The 25,226-nt window shown below is 41.1% G+C and overlaps 1 protein-coding gene across 1 annotated transcript in view; it reads left to right on the top strand.

Annotated features, from left to right (window-relative positions):
* LOC134647498 (cell adhesion molecule Dscam2-like) overlaps positions 1-25,226 on the top strand; it is a 62,096-nt gene that overhangs the window by 11,667 nt on the left and 25,203 nt on the right. Inside the window, exons 2-5 of the mRNA XM_063501849.1 lie at positions 2,705-2,854; positions 4,538-4,655; positions 6,180-6,390; positions 17,435-17,642. Of these exons, the coding sequence (XP_063357919.1) occupies positions 2,705-2,854; positions 4,538-4,655; positions 6,180-6,390; positions 17,435-17,642 (687 nt within the window). The remainder of the gene's footprint in view (positions 1-2,704; positions 2,855-4,537; positions 4,656-6,179; positions 6,391-17,434; positions 17,643-25,226) is intronic.

Genomic DNA, 25,226 nt, shown 5'->3' with positions numbered 1-25,226 from the left:
GTGAAAACATTACACTTTAGGGAAAAAAGCGTAGGTAGGTAAGTAGGTTAGGTTCGTTAGGTTAGGTAGCTTCAGATGCCCGAAGGGCAAACCGCCCAGGAATAGGAGCCCCGCATTTGCGGGGCTCCGTCTATTTAAGTTGTGAAGGAAATGTTTTGAAAAAGAAACATGTAGTGCGGTGGGACCATAGTAAAAATAAATTAAATGGGAAACATTGTCAAACTCCGGTTACGTAGGCGACCGAAAGAACTGGTCACTCTACAATCTAAATAGTACTTAGATACAATGCGGCTACACGTAGGCCGCCTTATTGAAGAACGTATCGCAATGACAATCCGGCTAATCGTCGAACCGCCGCATTTCAAAACGCTCCTGTTTTTGAAAACGTCTAGCCGTAATGTAATACGGCGGATTATACGATCGGACTACGACATATTCACTGCGGAGGTCAAATTACTCGTATGTTCTGTTCTGTGATGCCGATGAACTGATCAGTCATGTTATAATTCGACACGTCTTGATGAGCACTTGGGAGAGCAGTACGATAGAGCTGATGCTGAACCCTGGCTGTACCTAGTGGAACTCAGGTTTGGTGCAACATAGGCAAACGCTGTTTTAGTCATCCGACACGTCTTGATGGGCATTTGGGAGAGCAGTACCCAAGATAGAGCTGATGAGCTGATGCTAAACCCTGGCTGTACCTACTGGAACTCAGGTTTGGTGCAACATAGATACACGCTGTTTTGGACATCCGACTCGTCAGAATGAGCACTTGGGAGAGCAATACCCAAGATAGAGCTGATGCTGAACCCTGGCAGTACCTATTGGAAGTCAGGTTTGGTGCAACATAGGCAAACGCTGTTGGTCATCCGACTCGTTTTTTTTGAGCACTTGGGAGATACCCAAAATAGAGCTGTAGCTGAACCCTGGCAGTATTTAGTGGAACTCAGGTTTGCAATATAGGCACACGATGTTTTGGACATCCGACTCGTCTTGATGAGCACTTAGGAGAGTAGTACCCAAGATAGAGCTGATGCTGAACCCTGGCAGCACCTAGTGGAACTCGGGTTTGGTGCAACATAGAAACACGCTGTTTTGGACATCCGACTCGTCATGATGATCACTTGGTAGAGTAGTACCCAAGGTAGCTGATGCTGAACTCTGGCAGTAGGTACCTAGTAGAGCTCGGGTTTTATACAATATAGGCTCACTCTGTTTTGGTCATCCGACTCGTCTTTTTGAGCACTTAGGAGATACTCACGATATAGCTGTAGCTGAACCCTGGCAGTATTTAATGGAACTCACGTTTGTTGCAACATAGGCACACGCTGTTTTGGTCATCTCACTCGTCTTGATGAGCACTTAAGAGAGCAAATTATACATAAGTTTATGTGCGGAGCAGCATGATTACCGCCAGTAGGTGTCCAGACGGGATAGTTTTACGCTCAATTGTGTGGTGTGGACGCATAAATAAATTCAAGGACATTGGCTCGCTGACCCAACATTGCCAGAAAAGAAAAGCCAGTTGGCTTCCTTACAAGAAGTACTGGGCGACCGTGTAGGATGTATAAGGGCTTATGAAATTGTATATTACGTGTGGATGATATTGGCAATTTGATTCTGTCGTCTGGACACGTTTTTAATGGACAAAGTAAAAGTTGTATCAGACAGGCGTACCGGACAGCGACCGAGGGCCAATTAGTAGGCATATTTCTTTCTTGCTCTCACTTATAGCTGCGTCCTTAACGGACTTATTACTTACCCACTCGATTGAACATGGAACAAGCCTCGGACTGGATCAAAGTCGCGGTCCGGTACGTTTAGGTAGAAAAACTCCGCGAGCCCTTACAAAGCTCTGCTTTTTGCTAGTTATGTATGCCATTTTTACGGCCAACAGAGTTTTCTCCGAGACCTCATGGATTAAACATGTTCAATTTTTAGATTATATTTAAAAAATTCAAAAGTTTATGCCCCAGTACAATATGACGAGTGGAAATACTAGACTTTAGCTACTGTTTAATACGAGCCGTTCTATCGGCACCTTAATCTCCAAGTCATGAGCACTTCCTAGTCCACTCTCGCACGTCACACACAGTCTTATATATTTTAGTCTGCTCTTTGAAATGTTCGACTAAAATGTAACAGATTATCAGTATTTCCACTGAGACGGTTGAAAATAAATAATAGTAGTAGTAGTAGTAGTAGTAGTAGTAGTAGTAGTAGTAGTAGTAGTAGTAGTAGTAGTAGTAGTAAACTCTTTATTGTACAAAAAGACATATTAAAAATAACAGACAAGTAGTGAGAAGTACAAAGGCGAACTTATCCCTATGAGGGATCTCTTCCAGTTAAATATATGGAAAATTGTGGAAAATTCGACAGTTCTCTATAAAATTATAGCTGCAACGCCTGCATCTGAATATAATAACCCGCCCTTAATTACCAAGACAATTCCAATGATGTCTAGCATTGGCTTTTAATATTTAGCGACCTGTGGCATAACGGCGGTAAATATTTTGACAGTCTTTCTTAAGTGTTTAATGAAACTATTTTTATGAACCAGATAAATTAGGAAGAGCCGGTTCTTGCTCTGTTACAAAAGGGAAAAACAACGCAACATTAACCGTTATTAACGGTAGAAATACTATTTGAATTATATGTGAGAAGATTGTTAAAAGAACATAATTATTAAATTATTATCGTACAGGTGGCCGCTACATCGTCGCGGGCAGCAGAGGCGACGTTCTCGTGGTCCGTGACGCCAGACCCGACGACACCAGTCCATACTCCTGCGAAGCTCAACACACGTTGACGGGAGAGAAAAGACGGAGCGCTTCAGCTTTATTGGCTGTTTCACGTGAGTTTACAAACGTTAAAAAGTATAAAACTTTGCCCTTTAACAGTTCTCCACCGCGTCACAGTTGAGTAAAACCGAAATAACTTAAGTAGTTACAGATACAGATTCTTCACTTTCTTCAGAAACAAACGCGGTGGGCAAAGTTATGTTAAATGGCAAAGTTTTATAATTTTACGGTATATATAGATATTTTAAAGAGCTAGAAACCACTGACACTTGGCTAGAACCCCAGACAGCATTCTTAACTAAATACGTATAAACCTGACGTACTACGTTGTTGTTCCATATAATAATCAATATCTGGGTGACCGAGCTTCGTTCGGAAAACATATAAAAACTCGAAAATGCGCGTTTCTCCAGAGATAAGACCTAGCTAGATCGATTTCTCGCCCCCGAAAACCCCCATATAGTAAATTTCATCGAAATCGTTAGAGCCGTTTCCGAGATCCCCGAAATATATATATATATATAAATAAATAAATATGTATATAAATAAACAAGAATTGCTCGTTTAAAGGTATTAGATTAAGCTTAACAATCCTACATAACAAAGAGCAACCGGTCGCCGGTAATTCTAGTGAGGACCGTTTGGCTTACATCAACGAAAACAAGACAAAAAAAATCTTGCAGCACTTAAATTTGTTCAAAATTAAAACGATTCCCAAATGGGTTATTGCCGAGAATGCCGATAACGTAAACACATTACTCTTCGCGCTGACGTGTAAACCTGGGCTGCTATGAGTAAAAAGATTTCATGCTTCTTTCCAATTCTCAGTCGTTTTCGTAACAAATCCCTATATTTTCCGTCCAATATTCGCTCGCAATACAGACCTGTTGCTCGATTTCTTTATCCAGCGCACTTTGCGGGCTCGTTGGGACCAATTTTACATTTTATCGGCGGTATGGTAACTTGGAGAACACTTAAGTTTATATTTCGCTCGCTTGCTAGGTATGTTTTTTATGGTACAGAGTTACCGATTAAGCCAGTTACGTATATTTATTTCTCTATAAAAGCACTTAAAGAGTTTGCAGTTAAGTATGAGTACAATACCATTAGTAGGTGTCTTTTATGTGTTCTTGTGAAGTTCCGTTCTTAAGGCGAATCCTCAGTTATGTAAAAGTTGTAAAACAATATCGTCAACGAACAACTTTTTTTCCGATATAGGTACAAGTTTAGCCTTAGCATAGAGAAAAAAAACATAGATTGCTCACTCCATACATCAGCTTTGGTACCAAAAAGACTATTATTTTCAGTGTCAACATCTAGCACTCTTGTCTTACTATATTTCTCTATGGCCTTAGCAACATTACTCTTATTACTCACTATCACGGTAGCCAATTCTGATCTAACATTTTGTTACGATTTTGATCTTATTTTGATAGGGTCGGTAGGAGGTTTCGGGTCTCATACCGGCCAATTCGAACGTACACTGACATCATTTAGCTATCGTGTATTTCGGTCGTACTTGTTCGTACATTTATTGGTGCGAGCGAGACCCACGATAGGTAACTAAATTATATCTGTCAGGTATAATTCTGATGTCAGTGTACGTTTAAATTGGCCTAGAAATATATTGTGTGTGTAGAAATGATATTGTGTAAAAATCGTGAAAGTTTAAATCAGAGTTCTAAATAGAGGTAGGTACTTATGTGACTTACGATCAAGTATTTTTTTGTGAACAGATCCTTCAGGAAGCATGGCACCACGAATGCTGATGATATCAGAGGACGAGACCGTCGTGCAGGGAGGAGACATTCGACTAGTATGCTGCGCTATTGGAAGCCCACCTCCGACATACAGGTATATTTAAATTCAAATGTCTGCGAGTAAAATTCTTTCCTCTGAATATATACTTTACTATGTCACTCGGCGTTTTATATAATATGTGCAATGTAGGTGCTAAGATAGCTGAACGACATGATTGCCGTCGTCGTATCAAAAATGTCATCTTTCGTAGGCTCAAAGTTAAACTACTTATGTACCGACTTATAAGTATTTGAAATGAATTAACTTCCAAATGACTAACATGTGTGACGAGCGCGGTTTAGGCGGAGTAGGAGGGTCACTTTCGAGTTAGGTCACGTTCTGAGGACGTCACTTTCTGAGAACGTCACATTCTGAGTTTGTCACTTTCTGAGGTCGTCACATTCTGAGTACCTACGTCACTTTCTGAGGACATCACTTTTTTTTTAGCATGCACGTGCAACGTGCGCCTACACGAAAAATGGATACGAGCAATCATTTTAGCTGTACGGCATAAGGCCAAACTGGCACTAATTAATAAGTTGGTTGATCTAAAGAACCCAAGCATTAAAACGGGCAAACGTGTTTGCGATCCGTCACTTAGATTGTCCGACGATATCCCATTGTACAGCAGCTTTAGAATACTGCAGAAATGGAATTGTTAATTTATAACGTTCAAATTTTGTGACTTCATAAAATGATAGCACTTTTGATGAGTTTTATTCAAATTGAAATTATAATTTAATCAATTTCCAACTGAATTCTTCCATAGATGTTTTTATGTGGGTCGGAAATAAATTGATTCCCATAAGAAGGCGAGTTTAATCAAGCATCCGTTCGATGGGCCACTCAATTAATTCAACCAATGTTGACAATAATTCGACAGTTTCAATTGTATTTGCCAGCTTGTCTGTGTTCTGTGTAAATAATAGCTTATTGTAGGTGTAAACTAATATTGAGAATTGAGACAACATCGTGTCTCTAATAAATAAATGTAGCTTTTGTGCCCTATACTATGTTCTTCTTCAACCTAGCGTTTTCCCTATACTACAAACAAATTCTCTGTATTTTCAAAAACAAAATTCTTTGTATTTAGTGTCATAAAGAAATTAACTTACTAGAGAAATGTACAAAGTCAATAAGGAAAAACTTAATGAACAAAGCCAAGACGTCTACTCACAGAACAAGTTAGAATGGCGATGCGAGCAGGATACGTGTCGCCGCTGGTTTTGAGCAAACGCTCGCATGCTACTCGCCCGCGCTGACCGAAAAACGAAGTAAACATGCCTTTTGCGCCACAATAACCTTCAGATTAAGAAGCCAGACATCAAATCTGTCTAAAGGAGGCCTATCCATTCACCACGCACATAAGTTTTTACTACCGTTCCGCGAGTGTTAGTAAATGTGGAGAGGAACGAGCGGCGACACCGGTTCCGATACTAACTGCGCGCGATAGCCATTCTAACCTCTTTAATATGTTCTGTGCGTCCACTACTCGAAAGGTTTTTCCCCAGGAATTTCCTAAACAACCGTTCGTGTGATGTTTTTATCAAACGGTTGTAATTAAATTATTTTTTCCAGCTGGTTCCGTCACAGCAACGGCCGTCTCAGTCCCGTGTCAAACAGCATCCGTATATCCGTGTCCGATCAAGTCCTGATTATTCGTCGGGCTCAGCCAGCGGACGCCGGTGTGTGGACTTGCCGTGCCCACAATCAGTATGGAGAACAGAGACGTGACGCTCGATTGACGGTCCGGGGAAGACTGGTGGCTTCTGTACATCCTCAGCTACAGGTACCTACAATTTCATTCTTCATCATTTTACTCTGCCATCACTTCTGTATATACCTGTTTGACTTTCTTTATTATCTTTTGAGCTAACTACATTTTGTAGTAGGTACTTAATTTTAGCCATATTTTTCCATATGATCATTGAGTGGAATTACTGAATTAGGTATAATTACTTAAGTATGTCTGAGTGGAAGGCCGAAAACTGTATTAGTACCTAGTAAAAAAAACCTAATAAAACTACGCGAGATTTAAAAACAGTCTGAATTCCGACTATTAGTAGGTATGTCTTTCAAGATAGCGATGGGCAGAAATACATAATATATTTGGCGCTAGTTACATTTTATTTATATTCAAGAATTTACATTAAGATTCTTACTCAGATATTTAGTCAGTACCAACCAAGTTCATCTTAGTAAGTAAAGTTTGCTGGACTTGAATTTTGAACATTCTAGACGACCTATTTAAATTTAGTAAAGGTCGAATAAATACATTAAATACCTTCGGAAACTTGGCTATTTTGTTAACCTTTCGTGAGGTAAAAAATTAGGCGTTTTGAGCTGTATATGTTATAAAATATGCTGTAAAGAATACCTAAAGACGTTCTAGAAAATACTTATTCAGGATTAAGCAAACTATGTTGCTAAAAGGATTTTAATACGGTAACATTTTTAAGCTTCTACTTATCTACAGTTTCTATATTACTACAGCACAGCTAATTTTAAAGCGGACCTGATTTTGATGAATAAGACAATCGCTTTCTTTTTTAGGGTCCAGATTACATAGACTACATAACTACTACTACTAAAAGGAAGATGTTCTTTAAGAAATTCTAGGTATCTCTGTTTGGCTGTTTGACTGGTAGAGAATGCCATTTGGCATTAAGTCCGCCATTTGTACATTGTTTTATATATTTTGTGCAATAAAGTTTAAATAAATAAATCCATGATCGAATTACAGTTTTTAATCTTTCTCAGCAGTGGGCCAATCCAGAATCGCATAAATGACACTACTAGAATCTGAGCGGATAGAGAAGAGTCGTGGAATGTATTGAGCTCCATTCATTCCACGACTCTTCTCTTTCCGCACAGACTCTATTACTATTTTCTAATATTTAAACTGCTGTATTGCAACGCAAATAACCGGAATAACGCTAGTTAACAATGCACAGGGCTCAGCCGGGCGGCAAAATGCGAGATACCGTGGTTAAGTTAACCTCAAAGGTTCGGCCTTTGAACCGTTTTGGCACAGTGAGTCAAACAGACGCTCTGATAATTAGGTAACTGTGTCATTTTCATCATTTCTTGAATGCTGTAGATAAGTACATTGTGTGGTTATTCCTTCACCTAATGGGTAGGTACATGATTACCTTTAACTATGGTTTAACAGTACCTTAAAAACACATTTAAGGACCAACTGATCCAACTGAATTTTATTGATCTGAAATATAGTTTTTCTCGTCGTTATCTATTGAAAAATGAATAAGTTTTATCTAAATACATAGTAAGATTAACATAATAACTAAAAAAATTTGGTTGTCTGTAAAGTCGGGTTATGGACGATAAAATGTGCGTGATAACGTCATAAGATAATTGCATACTTTTATACGTTACTACAGGTGTTCATCGATTTATAAGACGTTATCACGTCAAAAAAGAATGTTCTAATCAGGATGAACTCAAGTTTTTATAATGTAACCAGTAGGTTAATAATAATAATAATAAGCCCGCAGAGCAGCTTGTGGCGAGCTGTTGGGGAGTAACGACCCCACGGACCCGAGTGCTCCAGAGAGTCGGTCAGGGTCTCCGTCTCCGGCGTGTCTTCGTCGGTCGGAGTGGAACCCCAAGGGGACCCGCAGGACTCTCGGCTCTGGCTTGCCTTAATTGGCCGTCCAGAGAGGAGTCGTTAGAGCTATATGCTCCAGGGGTGGAAGTGAAATTTGCGTAAGCGCGAGTTACAGTCACTGGGTAGAAAGCGGTGTACACCTCTCGACACCCCTGAGCCGCTCACACCGATGTTGCCCCTGGTCGTCTTCGCGACGGCAGTTTCAGGGGCCCATCTAGTGCGCGGCAAGTCACCACCTGCCTCGATAACTTGTGAACACATTGTTATGGCAGGTGTCCGTACGTCTTTGTAATAACCCAGTCTCATAGTCCACCCAAACTTCAATTCATAGACCAGTAGGTATACTGTTCTCTTTTTCTACAATAGTCCCAATGCCTGCTGAGACCGGTTCATGGGTGTCTATTGTTGCACCTGGGAACGGGTTCCAGCAGGCGTTCTACATGACATAAAAGCTCTCCAAGGGGCCTCTACGTGTTTGATCTGTGTCCCCACGCAAGCCTATCAAAAAACCGGGATTATAGGCCCGTGATATCCAAGGAGATACAAATAATAATAATAATTTGAGCCTATATACGTCCCACTGCTGGGCACATGCCTCCTCTCATGCGCGAGAGGGCTTGGGCTATAGTCCCCACGCTAGCCCAATGCGGATTGGGGACTTTACATACACCTTTGAATTTCTTCGCAGATGTATGCAGGTTTCCTCACGATGTTTTCCTTCACCGACAAGCCAGTAACCAGTAGGTTACATTATAAAAACTCATGTAATCATTCCATAAAAAAGTAAGGTACCTATTTATTACGGAATGATTACATGAACGTCACATACACGTACATGTACAGTACACTTTTCCGAAACTCGTGATAAAAATATAAAGCGTTCGAACACACTAAATTCAGATCACAACCCCCATCGTCTCGGGAAAATTGAAAAATAAATATTCAGAACGCATTCTTAGCCGAAAGACACATCCGACCGATGTCATATGCTCGTCGGCGGAATATCCAGCAATTCGCCAGTAAAATGTCAGAGTTTTTACTGCATTGATATACAGCGTATATTCGTATGGTACAAAGATGCCGTTGAGTGTGTAATGTCGACTGACACCTGACGAGTACGACTGGAATACGAGATGAGGGGAAGTGAACTGTAACACCGCGAGGTAAGGTTGCGAATAATATATATGGAGAATTGTGAGGCGGCACAAGCTATGAAAGGGAGCTTAGATCAGCTTTTGTGGGATTGTTACAATAGGTTTGTGGGAACACTAGATTGACATCGTGTGTTTTAACGGAAACACAGAATTGTTCTGATAAGAACAGTTTGCGATCGACTGACAACTCTGCGATTAAACAGAGAAACAGTACGGATATGATGGTCGTTCTTGTCTACGTGACAGCGTGATAAAACGGTGTCCGTCACTTTCTTTCCCACGGTGTTAAACAGTGACAGTTATTTTATCACGTGGATAAAGATGGATAAAGCTATCCATAATAGGCTGGCTGGACGTGCCCTGAGAAGGGCAGTTTGCGTGCTCTGAAAAGAGCAGTTTTATATCGTCCTGAGAAGGACGGTTTAATATCCGGAGCCTGCAGCATCCCCGTCGGACTCGTCGTGTCTTCAACCAGCGAGAGCGTAGCAGCGGAGCGAGACACGGCGCACGACGAGACGATGTTGACTCCACGGCGGCCGGCGAGCGAAAGGACCGCAGCCGGCGCAAAATTCAGTTTTATTGAGAGCGACTCGCGCCGCGCATGCGCAGTGGCACGCGCGCGCGCACACTCTTCCGCGCGCCCCGCGCGGGGAACTATCTCTGTCTCACTCTATTGTAAATATGTCTCTTTCTTTGATTTTTGTATATATACCGTGTTTTCTGTAAATAAAATGCTATTCTATTCTTGTACTTACAAACAAGCGTTTGAATATTACTAACCTTCTGATAACTATATTGGCCCCAGTCTGCCATAGTGGTGACCACCGACTCTGGATAAGAAGAAAGAAGAGGATCACAACCAAGAACATGGGTCCCGATGACAAGAAAAAAAGCGATGCCCCGGCGGAAGAAACCAGCCCATCTCCGGCAGCAGCACACCTATCTCACGATGTAGCGGCGATATCACTCTCTCTGCGTGTCCCACCGTTCTGGCGAGACCAGCCAATACTCTGGTTCTGCAGTTTCGAGGCGGCCACTGCAGAGCTGAAGAGGAGCCAGGCGCAACTCGCGCAGATGGTGATCGCGCAGCTGGAAAAACAAGACATACAGAACATAAGCGATCTCATCTACTCCCCGCCAGAAGAGAACTACTACACCGTAATTAAGAACCGGCTTATCTCTGTGTACGAAGAGAGCAACAGCGCCCAGACGAAGAAGCTGTTATCCCAAGTCGAGCTCGGAGAGCAGAAGCCCAGTCAGCTGTTACGACGCATGAAGACGCTCAACAAAGAAAAGTTTCCCGAGACTACCATACATATGATGTGGCTAGATCATCTCCCGCCACACATACGCTCCGTGCTTACCGTCAGCGAAGCTTTCAAAATTAAAACTACGTTGGAGGACCTCGCGCTGCTCGCCGACAAAATGTTGGAGCACACGCCAACATCGTCGCACCAGATCGCCGCAGTCTCTTCTCCCGCAGTCCTACCACCTTCGCTGCTACCGCCACCACCACCTCAACCGTCTACGTCAGCTCTCGACACCCAGTACCTCATCGGCGAGATAAGAAGGCTATCACTTGAAGTCGCCGAGCTCCGTTCGAAACCGCGCGAAAACTATAATCAACGCTACAGCCGCTCAAACCGCCGTTTCCCATCACGTTCACGGAACCAATCTCAAGACCGAAGCCCACGAAGCCGCAGAAGCTCGCCGATGCCGTACTGCCATTACCACCGTCGATTTGGTATGGACGCCCAGAAATGTGCACAGCCGTGCAGTTTCAAACCAATCCCGGCAACTCCGACATCGGAAAACTTAGCGTAACGTTGGCTGCGGCGGAAACCGGCGTTACCACCAAATCACACCGCCTCTTCGTACGAGACCGAGCTACCAAACTCGTCTTCTTGGTAGACACTGGGGCGAACATCTCCGTCCTACCAAGAACACCCGGCACGAAGGCGCAAGCTCTACCTTTCCAACTGTACGCCGCCAATAATACAGTTATACCTACCTACGGCGAGAAGACGCTGGAGCTCGATCTCAATCTACGAAGACCATTCCGATGGAAGTTCATCATCGCCGCAGTGTCGAAGCCCATCATCGGTGCAGACTTCCTGGCCTACCACTACATCATAGTCGACATCACCAGGAGACGACTGATCGACGGCAAGACCCTACTATATACGGACGCACAACTCTGTACTGCAAACATACCTACCGTGCGCAGTATAGACGTGAAACAATCGTACCACAACATACTTGCCGACTACCCTGGTACAACTCGTCTCACCTCCATGAAGCTCAGCCCGAAACACAACGTTGAACATTTCATCGAAACAACCGGACCACCACTTCACTGCAGACCACGTCCGATTGCACCGCACCGCTACGAACTCGTGAAGAAAGAATTTGCCAACATGATGGAACAGGGCCTATGCAGACCAAGCAAAAGCCCTTGGGCATCACCTCTTCACGTCGTACCGAAGAAGAATGGCGAATTACGTGTGTGTGGCGATTACCGACGGCTTAACGCAATCACTAAGCCCGACCGCTACCCAATCCCACGCATACGTGATTTTACCTACCAACTCGCCGGCAAGCAAACATTCTCGACCTTGGATCTCAACCGCGCCTACCAACAACTACCAATAGCAGCTCAAGACGTCGAAAAGAGCGCCATCATAACTCCATTCGGCCTATTCGAATTTCCGAGAATGTGCCCCGGACTCAAAAACTGCGGACAGACGTTTCAACGTTTCATTCACGAAGTACTGCGCGACCTCGACTTCGTGTTCCCATTCGTCGACGACCTACTTGTCGCATCGTCCGACGAAGCCACGCACGAGAAACATCTACGCGCCATACTAAGCAGACTCGAAGACTACGGTATCACAATCAACCCGTCGAAATGCGTATTCGGACAGCCATCGGTCAAGTTCCTGGGCTACGAAGTCAGCAAAGACGGCATTCGACCACCTACCGAGAAAGTTCAAGCAATCATCGATTACCCTAAGCCGAAAAACATCGATGAACTACGAAGATTCCTCGGCATGCTGAATTTTTACCGCGAAAATATAAAAAACGCCGCACAAATTCAAGCACCACTCTGCAAATACCTACACAATGCGAAAAAGCGCGACAAGACCGAAATTAGCTGGGACGGCGAAGCTGACGAAGCGTTCGACGCGTGCAAAGCGAGCATCCAAAACGCCGCTTTGCTCGCGCACCCCTCCCATCACGCCCCGCTAGCAATATTCAGCGACGCGAGCGACAAGGCCGCGGGAGCTTCACTGAACCAATTTATCAACGACACGTGGCAACCACTCGGCTACTTTTCCAAGAAGTTCTCAGACGCCCAGACTCGCTACAGTACCTTCGATCGAGAACTACTTGCAATATACCTGAGTACGAAGCACTTCCGGAAAATGTTCGAAGGCCGAGAACTCATCATTTTCACCGACCACAAGCCGCTCACCTACGCATTCACCAAAACCAGCAATAACAACGAATCACCGCGCCGCACCCGTCAGCTGTTGTATATCAGTGAATTTACTACTGATATACGACACATACCCGGAACGCAAAACGCCGCTGCAGACGCCCTATCTCGCATCGAAGCCATCGCAAGTCCATCTCCTATCGACTACGAACAACTATCAAGAGCGCAAGAGCGAGATAGCGACACCATCCGATCACTCGCACAGCAAGACAACCTATCGATGAAACAAGTCACAATTCCCGGAACTACAGTCAAACTCTACTGCGAAACATCGACGCCGCACTTACGACCTTACGTACCCGAAGAGCATCGCCGTGCCGCTTTCAACGCAGTACACAACATAAGTCATCCTGGAATCAAAACGTCACGAAAACTCGTCGCTCAACGCTACTTTTGGCCCGGACTAAATGCCGACGTAGGCAAATGGGCAAAAGTATGCGTACACTGCCAACGTGCGAAGATTCAACGACACACCACAAGCCCTATTTCGAGTTTTCCGCCAACTACGAGATTCGAACACATTCACATCGATCTCGTAGGACCTCTACCTACTACCGCCAGCGGACACCGATACCTACTCACCATGATCGACCGCTCAACTAGATGGCCCGAAGCGATACCTTTATGCGAGATCACCGCCGAAGAAGTCGCTAAAGCTCTATACGAAGGCTGGATCTCCCGCTTCGGCTGCCCCGCTACCATCACGACCGACCAAGGACGGCAATTCGAGAGTCGAGTATTTGCGTCACTCACCCGCTTACTCGGCGTCGAAAGAACCCGTACAACGCCGTACCATGCTCAAGCGAATGGAATTTGCGAGAGATTCCATAGAAGCCTCAAGGCTGCGCTCAAGGCCAGACTACAAATCGAGAGGTCATGGATCGACATAATACCTAGCGTTCTACTTGGACTACGAGCCGCCCTACGAACAGACACCGGTGTAAGCCCAGCCCTACTCACCTACGGCTGCAGCGTACGACTACCCGGCGAATTATTAACACCTACGCGCGAAGATGTCACCATGGACTCCGATTTCGTCGAAAAACTACGAGCGACCATACAAAGCCTAACGCCGACCGCAATGATCCCGCATGGCAACAAGAAACCCATTTTCGTCCACCGCGACCTTCAAACCTGCGAACAAGTATTCGTACGAGTCGACGCCGTAAAGAAGCCACTACAAGCACCCTACGACGGACCCTACCGAGTACTAAAACGCAACGACAAAGTATTCACACTGCAGCTACCTAATCGCCAGTTGAATATTTCGATCGACCGCCTAAAACCCGCTTTCATCATCGCCGACACCGAGCAAGAAATACCTACAACTACGAGTACAACGGACATACCTACAAGTCCTACAACTTCAACGACCGCAACAAATATACCTACAGCTACGAGTTCAACGAAAACGCCTAACATAACTACAACTACGATCGCAACGAAAATACCTACAGCTACAACTACGAGTATACCTACAGCTACAACATCGAACAAAACTACGCAACCGATTGTATCACCGAGTTTACCGACATTACAACAAAACAACAACAACCAACAACAGAAAAAAGGAATCCTGAAACGAAGAAATGAACCAGACACAACCACGACCACACAAGTACCTACAAGCACGAGCACAACACGCCGAGGCCGCACTATTCGCCTGCCGGTACGCTTCGCTTGAGGGGGAACCCTGTGGGAACACTAGATTGACATCGTGTGTTTTAACGGAAACACAGAATTGTTCTGATAAGAACAGTTTGCGATCGACTGACAACTCTGCGATTAAACAGAGAAACAGGACGTGCCCTGAGAAGGGCAGTTTGCGTGCTCTGAAAAGAGCAGTTTTATATCGTCCTGAGAAGGACGGTTTAATATCCGGAGCCTGCAGCATCCCCGTCGGACTCGTCGTGTCTTCAACCAGCGAGAGCGTAGCAGCGGAGCGAGACACGGCGCACGACGAGACGATGTTGACTCCACGGCGGCCGGCGAGCGAAAGGACCGCAGCCGGCGCAAAATTCAGTTTTATTGAGAGCGACTCGCGCCGCGCATGCGCAGTGGCACGCGCGCGCGCACACTCTTCCGCGCGCCCCGCGCGGGGAACTATCTCTGTCTCACTCTATTGTAAATATGTCTCTTTCTTTGATTTTTGTATATATACCGTGTTTTCTGTAAATAAAATGCTATTCTATTCTTGTACTTACAAACAAGCGTTTGAATATTACTAACCTTCTGATAACTATATTGGCCCCAGTCTGCCATAGGTTCATATCGTAAATAAAGGTTTGAACACCTGTGCAGATGATGAAGACGTTTTCTATCTGTCTGTATATATGAAAACATTTTTATATTTGCAGATTTGCTTGAGCTCGTCCTTTACGGCTACCATCAGTTTGTCACTGACATAAACGCCGTCGAGAACGTAATTTACTTTCTATACATCTCGCTCGTACTCGCATATTAGTGCAAACGAGATGTATAGAAAGTAAATTACGTTCTCGATAGCGTAAATGTCACTTTTGACACTGTCAGTGACTCATGGTACGGGCTCTTGGGTTAAGTACAGTCAGCAGCAGAAGTTTTGTGCACAAAACAGACCTAATTTAAATAACGCCTGTGGTAGTAATTTAGGTACGTTGTTGTTATCAAAATATATACGAGACTTGAAAGTTCCTTCATTTCATCGACCTTATTCTAAGGTCGTAAGTTCGTTAAAAGTTCTTGACGCGATTCAAACAAACTCCTAATTAATTGGAATTAATTAGCTACATGTGAGCTCCTTCATTAAAATCTACTTTCCGTTTATTAAAAAATTAACAAAAACAATTCTTCAAATGTTACTTTAGTTTTTACGTTTCTTTGAAATAAATATACGTTCTTTTGACTTTTTCGTCATGCGCGTCCTCTATCGTCTGTAAAAACATAACTAATTTAAACAACGGACTGTACCTATTCGATATCATTTCAATTAATTATAAAGATACCAATGAAAACGAATATATATATTTGCTGAGTTGGGTCCATTTCGTGCTGCACACTTATTAATTTCTTCTTTTCTTTCTGTCGTTGTTGTCTGTACATGTCCATACATGTTTTGTGATCGTCACGAATAAAAATCTTTTATCTTTTGTATATAATACCTATGTTCCCACAAGTTATCCATTTTCGAACTCGTTTTGATGTTTTTGATGATCTGAGTGCATACATTTTAGCAGCTTCTTTCAAGCCTCCAAACAAAGCATTATATGTATACTTAACCCTTAAATCGGCAACGGGTCATATTGCCTTTTATCGGTTTTTGCATTTTTTCCTAATTATTAGCACTATTCGCCGAGGAGTACTAATCGGCTTTCACTCACGACCTGCCACATTATATAAGTAGAGTTAATACTTTAATAAATATAGGACGTTCCTATTTTATCAGTGGGGTAAATAATAGTCGTGGGTAGGTACTTAAAGTATAACCAGTCGGAAAATTGCATAGTCACTTTACGAATGAATTCATTGAAATCACAATGTGCCCATGCAATTTTGCAGCTCGCTGGACAATAAGGTATCGAAATATTCACATATTGGGCCAACCCGTCCAGTAGTTACGTCACGTCCTGGCAGCTGAATAATGCATGGTGCGCGCCGATCGCCTGTCAAACCCGCTCGCCTTTGTTTGTGCCCGAGATGGCCCAGTGATTGGCTCGGGTTGGACCAGTCGTTGTAATGAGATTTGTTTTCCAAATGAATGATTGTATCTGTAATTGTGTTATGTAGTTTTCAAAGGGACACAAGAACAAGTTTACTTTACCACTTCAGAGTTAAAATACCTGCAGTTGCATGATGTTCTTTTTAAAACGAAGTTAAAATCTGATCATGGGTGACTCCCTTGATAAATTGTTAGAAGATGTTAATTATGTACTTAACGGAAGTTAAGTCGAAATATTAACCTTTTACAAACCATTTTGAAACTTATTTATGATCACTAGTGATAAGACCAAATCCAGGTCCGGTCAGGTAGATGTCTTATCTAATTTCTACTCCTACTAGCTAAGAATACTCAGGTACTAACCTATTCATAAATTTCTCCTTATTTAACAATTCAATAAAAGCGATAAAAAATCGAAGCGCCAATAACCTTAAACTCACAAAGTAAAACGAGTATGAAAATGTTTATATACTTTGAAACACCCGAGTTTATCTAATATATTAATTAATAGGCGATATGATGAAACAAACTTCGGCATCTTAAAAACTTTAGCATAATATCAAAGTTTCCACTGCACAAAGTTTGGTTTCCTCAGCAAACGACCCGCATCGCCTATATCGTATAAGAGTTACTAAGAATGGATAGATCATATATATTATCTATAAGAGTTGAGAGAAAATTGTTACTAATATAAATACATACCTACAGGAATAATTTAGAGGTTTAGTTTCACGTAGACGAATATATTTCATGAAATTTAATTACATTTTCTCGCAGACATTATCGTAAGTTGTGTTCAGATTTCAAGACTGCTTCAATGTCTTTAATATTCCAATACGAAGTTATTGCTTCCAGGTGGCTAACTCCGGGAGCTCAGTGATGTTCAACTGTTCTGTGGAGGGCGAGGCGCGTGTCCGTTGGCTGCACGACGGCGTGCCCGTGGGAGGGGGGGAGCGGACACTGCGGGTGCATGGTGTCGTACGCGCACACAGAGGGATGTACCAGTGCGTGGCGGAGCGGGACATGGACAGCGCGCAGGCGGCGGCAGAGCTGCGACTCGGAGGTAGGAATGGCAATGTTGAATTGATTTTAGTAATACGTTTACACACCCAAGGTTTCAGTGGACTAGAGCCCGTACCATGAGTCACTGACAGTGTCAAAATTGACATTTACGCTATCGAGAACGTAATTTACTTTCTATATGTCTCGTTTGCACTAATATGCGAGTACGAGCGAGATGTATAGAAAGTAAATTACGTTCTCGACGGCGTTTATGTCAGCGACAAACTGATGGTAGCCATATTAGTACAATTACCCAAGACTAGTAAGACGTAAGTAGTAGTACTTACTACAAAATCGAAAGGGTACTACTACCTAGTAGTAAAAGTGTTCTGTTTGGTTTAATATACCTATACGTAGGTAAATCTTTGTAGACAATATCGCTAAACAAGCAAGCTGTTTGCTCCCATACTAAATTGATTTTTTAAACAATGCAAATTTTCTATAAAATAAACAACATAGTTTGCGACTTCAATAAAACGCGAAGAGTTAGAAAATCTAATCTGAATGTTTTTACTTTTTAGAGTCGCCGGAAACAAAGAGGTTTCATTACGAATTAAAATATTCAGCCCTTTGGGAAGGCATAAAAAGGCGGGATTAAACGTAACGCCATCACTGTAAAGTGCCCCCGAAGTCTAGTTCCCTTTAATTGATTTTCTTTTCTTGGAAGCTCAGCGTGGAACGGCAAGCTTCATTTGATTTTATGGACACATTACCTTTTACTGTCTCTGGATTTTCGATTTTGGAGCTGTTTAAGAGCCCATCAACGTGCACACTAGCGCCACAGCTAAATAATCGTGATTATTTCAATTTAACGAAAGATATTTAAAAAAAGGGGGCCGCTACGTACTGTATCTTGTATTAAAGTACCTTTTGAATACATCAAACTAGTTTCTATGTTGCTGTATTCGTCAATCTATGCGTCCAAAGTAAAACGGCCGTTTTGTTTTGAGTTTTATAGATTGACGAATCCAGTGGCGCTAGTGTGCACGTTGATGGGCTCTTAATGCGAGTCGATTTGCAAGTGAAGACACGGTTAAGGTGACGGTAGAGGTGGGTAAATTTTCAGATTCTGTCAATTTACCCCATTTCACACACAAGCGCACTTCACGCACACTACCTCACTTTACTGGGATAGGTCACTGACCCATCAAGTTTTTTTTAAGATTGCGTTTTGAGTTTAGTGGCCTCCTTTTAGGAAAAGCGTTCCATTGAAAGAAGAAAGAGAAATAATACATTTAATCTTGCTTTCCTTGTCTGTTCATGTCACACGTGACGTATTTAAATTCTAATAATTCATTTGGTTGTTGACAATTTTCTACATTATGGCTTTGTCGAGATACGCGTTTTCTAAAGTTAAACCGAATAAAACCAGATGTCATTAAGTCAGATGTAAAATTTTATTTACTACTCTATACGACTTTTCATAAGGCTCAAAATCAATTAAATGAGAATTTAAATAAATAAAGTTCCGGCAGGGTGCAAAATTTAATTAAGGCGGACAAAATAAAATTTGAAAATATATGGAAACAGTGTTGGCTAATGTACCCCTAATATCTTTACCGATTTACTTTTTTACACATTATTAAATTGTACAACGGAACCGCAAAACGTTCAAGCGGATAAACAAGACCAAGTGCGGGTAGTTCGAAAAACTCGCGCGGTTAGAAGATGCTGATGTCAACTTAAGCCAGTCTTCTCCGAGACCACGGGGACAACGCCGTCCTCGAAACGTCGTAAATCTTAAAACTTAGATACGCGATTAAGTCCCGTTGTACAATTTAATAATACAGTTACCGCTTACCATCGGGCGGGCCGTATTCGTGTTTGCCACCGTCATTGTACCTATTATTAAAAAAAAACTTTATTATATCGGATAAAACAGACATTTCTCTTCAAAGAATTTTCGGTAAGTCTTGACAGGAAATGAGTTCTGTGTCGCAATTTCGATACAGTGGCCGTGTTTCTTGTGACAATTGTCATTAGCTTCGCAAAATAAGATTTTTTTAGTGGCAATATAATGGAGTTTATTTATTTATTAAAATGTTGGTGGCAAACAAGCACATCGCCCGTCCGATGATAAGCGGTTACCGTAGCCTATGGAGGCCTGTGACGTCAGCAACAGTGATGTCGACAACTGTCGCACCTGTCACCGTGGTCGTGGTGAAATAGGGGCCAGTAAGTACCTAATAATCGCAGTGGTCTTAAGTGTCACAGACCCTACTGGCGCTTAAGTCCTTTATGACAATTTCTGCCTATTTTAAATTGTTCAAAAAAAAAGAAACCGAATAATTATATCGGACTACCGAATTTTCACGAGAATCAGTTGAGAAATGTGATATGCAAAGGAGAAGAATTCGGACATACGAAAGCATTTTTGCCCAAGTTGAAACGGAGACCTTCGCCAACGCTCGGTCAATGATGGTTTAGGTTAGGGCTTGCAATGCGAATATTCTAATATTCGAATTTGTCGAATATTCGACCTGTTTTGATATTCGAATATTCGGCCGCTCAGGTTTCGAATATTCGAATATTTTTTATTACTATAAAAAAATCTATGTCATCCGCTGTAGTTACAGTTTCTGTGTGTTTTACGGGTATTTACAGTGAATGAGGAACGGTAGGTACCCAAATACGAAGGAAATAATATTTTTACTGTATTCCTCTCGATAGACTTCGTGAATATTCAGTAAAACCTAACTCAATTTAAAAGAAAACGAAATCAAAAAGTATGTTATTTTTACGGTGCGTAAGTTTTAAGTTAAAGGGTCATTCTGGTTATTCAGTACAAGCGTACGTTAAGCGAATTTTTGAAGTCTAAACCTTGCCACTTATCGCAATTCTCAAATTTAATCATACCAAACCTGCCCAACTTGGTAATCTAACCATGCACCTTTAGCTGACCAATAATCCACCCAGTACTCAACTAACTTTTTCCCTTAAATATTCCAATATTATATAATTAGCCGACCATTAGGAATAATAACTTGCCAAAACAAATAAAGTCAATAAAGATTCAAAATACAATGAAATGAAATTAATTACCTACTAAAAAAATATCTTACATACCTAGGTGTTTGGATGGTTAAAGTTATATTATTTCACGCAACGACGCATTTATAATAAGTTATATCTAGAAATATTAAATACGTCTAATTTTGGCGTTTTACTTGTTTTTATAACTGTGGGCATCTTATAAATAGTAGGATGATAAAATCTAGTCAATTAAGTGGATTTCTGCCAAATATCCTTAGTTTTAGCAATATGTGAAAAAAGCTTTTGAATAAAACGATAATAAACCGATTTCTCGTTCCTTTTCTTATTTTTTATAATATTCGAATAATTATTCGAATATTCGAATACGTCGTCAGAAAAAGTCGAATATTCGAATATCTAAAAGTTTCGAATATTTGCAAGCCCTAGTTTAGGTACAGCTAGCTGCAGAAAAAGGTACCACCCCTGCATACAATTATCTATCTGGTCGTACCTTTTCTCTGCAGCTGACTGTACACCTAAAAAAATGGTTGTCCCTGCTGTAATTTTATACCGGTACCGTACTTTGTATTTCAACCGGTATAGTTTTACCTTCAAAACGAACCGGTATTGATAAATAATAACGGTACCATACCGCTTATACCGTAAAGAAAGCATGATGCAGTCTCTGCTTTGCACAATTATTGTGTGGACAAAATTTTTATAATCACCGAAACATACATACCTACGCACATAATGTCATTGAAATAAAACATTGTTATTTTATAGTAAATTTATATAATACTCGATATATACACATACAATAACCAGACCGCAGCGGTATTAGCCTGTAAGCTTCATCTCTTGTCTCCAAATCCGCAAAAACTAGTTAGCACTAAATGCTGGTCTTGCTGTTATTTTATTCTTGAAGATTATGGCTTGTTTCTTGATTATTGAGAACAGCACGTAATCGCACACATATAGACGGAACGAACGGCAACAAAGTAGGTGTAGACACTAAGACTTTCAGGTATTAAACGAATTACGCTTCGTATTAATAGGTAAGTAATATTTAAATGATTATATAATATTCTCTAACGTAAATACAAGATTACAATTGACATCAAATGTCATTGACGTACAGAAGTCATATACTTTTTTTTAATGACGCAAAATTGATACCAGCATAATGAAAATCAATCCCAATCAGTAAAACGAGTCTTTAAACTTTTTTCATTTTAAGCGGGTTTTGAAGGAACAAGTTACTTAAATTCAATTGTAATCGTATTGTTTTAGGATAGTTTACTGCTGTTTTCGATCGTTACGACCTGTAAATAACAACAAATCAAATTTTAAATAAATTTATTTACCCTATTTTTTGAAATACAATTTATCTACTGGTATACATTTTCGTATGCGTATATGATGAAATGTCCAGAAATGTCTATAATAATGTCAAAAACGAGCTACGACGAAGTACACGTCTGCTTCGATCCAAGGCCAGCGGCCATCTGACTCGAAGAAGAATTTTGAGTGATGTCGTCAATGTATGGAAATTGTACGAAAGTTTACATTTGGAATTGAATTTCTGTGTTGTATTTGTGAGTAAAAATATAAGTAGATAATAATTTGCTAGTTTAGTTATCTAGCTTTCAAAATCACACAACAACTCAATTACTGTTAAAGGCAAAACTGTAATGCGTGTTGCTCAAACGGAACTCCATATTTTGATTTTTGGATACTTTTAGTGTCGATTTGTAGAGAATTACAGCAAATAAAAAATATTATGCCGTGAAGAGCCGGTACACGGCTTCTTCGTGAACAAATTTACGTATAATTTAATGCAGTTATTAAACATTTCTTGAACAAATTGATTGTACAAAGTGAGCTCTAAATCGAAAACGTCATATACCGTCCCCTTATTATTTTTGGAAACAATATCCATACTCGTATTTCTACCATTGTCCGGAAACCGGATGGTACAGTCGCCATTAGATATATGTATAAGAGCGGCCAAGGTGTTCGAAATATTTGGACAAAGCCTCTATTATCAAGACATTAAAGTGCATGTTCACATATTTTTGAGCACAATGGCTACTGCGATTTATTTGATGGAAACTGTATTTACAATATATTCTGATAAACACTTATTTACGCCAGAATTATAAAATAATTATTCAAAGTTGTAAACGGCTACGGGCGCTTGATGTATCCACGAAGACGGGCCATTTTATTTAAAGTTGTCCCCTACACTTTTTTTTTCTTGTTTGGGATTTTTTATGTTATTTCTACTCAGAATCACGAGCTCTTTTGATCCTAATAGGAGAAAAAATTGTCCCAAAATTTCCATACATTTTTCGATCTTTCCATTCCAAGACCGCCATACAAAGTCTATGAAAAATGGTAACGGAATGGAAATAAAAACCTTGGGACACTTTTTTTCTCCTACTAGGATAGAAAGAGCTCGTGATTCTGAGTGGAAATAACATAGAAATTCACAAATTAAAAAAAGTGTAGGGGACAACTTTAAATAAAATGAACCAGACATTACTCCGTTACCTCTTTATCTTCAGAAAGTTTTGAGATAAGCTCTGTCTCTGTACCCTTGTGCAACCTTCACGTGAAACTAAATTAAAGTACCTATCAAACGCGTTTCGACGTTCATCAATCACGTCTGAACGTATATTAAATCGTTACTCGACAAAAACTGGCGAGGTCAGAGCGACAAATAGGAATATCCCGTTAGTATCGAATCGTTTGCCTTTGACTTCACTTTATTGCTTTGCCTTCGTTCGGGGATTTATCGGGGACGTGCTAATTGTTTGGGTTTATGTTGTTTTTCTAATCCTTATTAGTGAGTGCTTCGTTTATTTTTATAACCAATAAATCATGGGGATAATTGGGTCTGGAGTCGGTAATTATTACTGTGACACAAATATTTGCTTGAAATACTCGCAATAAATACTAGAACGACTTTTGTGTTATTTGGCCATGGTGACAAATAACTTGTCGCTGTAAAACCAAGAAAACAGTTTTTATTTAAGTATTACCTACAAGCTTTTATTTTCACCTATCCCGTTGTCTGTGTGCCTGTCTGTAATCAAACGTTGCAAGTTAAATTTGACCCACTTCCCGGTTTCTGATGAAGCTGAAAATTTGCATAGGTACATACATTATGTAAGTCGGGTGACAATGCAATATTATGGTACCATCGAGGTGATCTGATGATGGAGACAGGAGGTGGCCATAGGAACTGTGTGATAAAACAATGCAACCTAAATTATGTTTGAAGTTGTTAGAATTGTCTCGATGAGTATTAATTGCCTGTGGAAAGAAAAGTACAGTTAGCGATGACAGCTTGTACCAAAAATGATTTATTTTTACCAAAAAAAAATATTTTGTATAATATAATATTGCAAACCAGTAATCTTAAAAAAATAAAATACATCACCAATCTTACACGTAACCTGTAACTTTCGAAGGATAAAAAGGCTAAGCTATACGTCATGTCCATGTCAAAGCCAGGATTTAATTTCGCAGAGCCTATGTATGTAAAAAGTTTCCCACTGGATACTGAAGCATGATTAAATTTGGACAAATACAAAGGAAATAACGTTTCAGGATGGCGAGATAAATACCTAGTATATGTACGGAATTTAGACACTACTTACATACGGATACGTTGATAGAACTCACTCATGTCACTCAAGTGATAAGAATATTAGAAACACGTAAGGCATTTTCACTAAAAATTAATGATAAATAAACAGTACGTTTTAGTGCAAAGTGTATCATTATGTCGAGATGTCTTTATGAGCCATAGGCGAATATGCATGTATTTTTTTAGAACGAGCTGTATCGGATTTTTCGGCGCTATTTTGCCAAATGTAAAGATAGGTACATTTTTAGTGAATGTGTGAATATTAAATTTCTGTATAGGTTTATCTCGCAGAAACGTGCCAAAAATCATTAATATCAATCAATGGAAGACAGGCACCATCAAAACTGTCGAAACAAGTCAAAGGCTTTGTTCGAAATACGTGCCCCATTTTAGCCTGCACGCAACAAAGGCTTGCATTTGGCATAACCCAGTGCGAAATGAGCCGGGCATTAATTACCCGTCGCGATTGACCGGCTCGCGATTCTACCCGGGTGGGGCTTTATTGATTAACGCAGCGGCAATAACCGGACGGGCCATGCATCACGTCGCTGTGACAAGTGTTGAGTGGCGCATGTCATGAGAAAAGGCGATGATTGTGTGTGTGATGACAAAGAAATAATTATCTTGTGAAAGAGTCGTTTTTTGAGACGCAGTCTCAGTCTAGTAGCACTCTAGCCACAGTCCAGTTGCAGTCCAATAGCAGTCGTAGTCTAATCTAGTCGCAGTTCAGTTGTGAATGGGAACAAAATCGGATATGGGAACGGAAACATGAATATGAATGGAAATGTAGTGAGATAGAGTAGAATGGTACTTCCCCGATAGATTGGGACTGTGACTGATTATTTTGCGTAATTAAAAATGTATTTAGGGAACTTAACTACCCTATTTTTTTTTATCCTCTAATGTATTGTCACTGCTAAGGTGAAAATTGTATACGCCACACAAGACCAAAGT

This window comes from Cydia amplana, chromosome 4, assembly GCF_948474715.1.
Source record: "Cydia amplana chromosome 4, ilCydAmpl1.1, whole genome shotgun sequence".
NCBI classification, from domain to species: domain Eukaryota; kingdom Metazoa; phylum Arthropoda; class Insecta; order Lepidoptera; family Tortricidae; genus Cydia; species Cydia amplana.
Note: the sequence above shows the minus strand (reverse complement) of the source record. Positions and strands in the feature narration are given on the sequence as shown.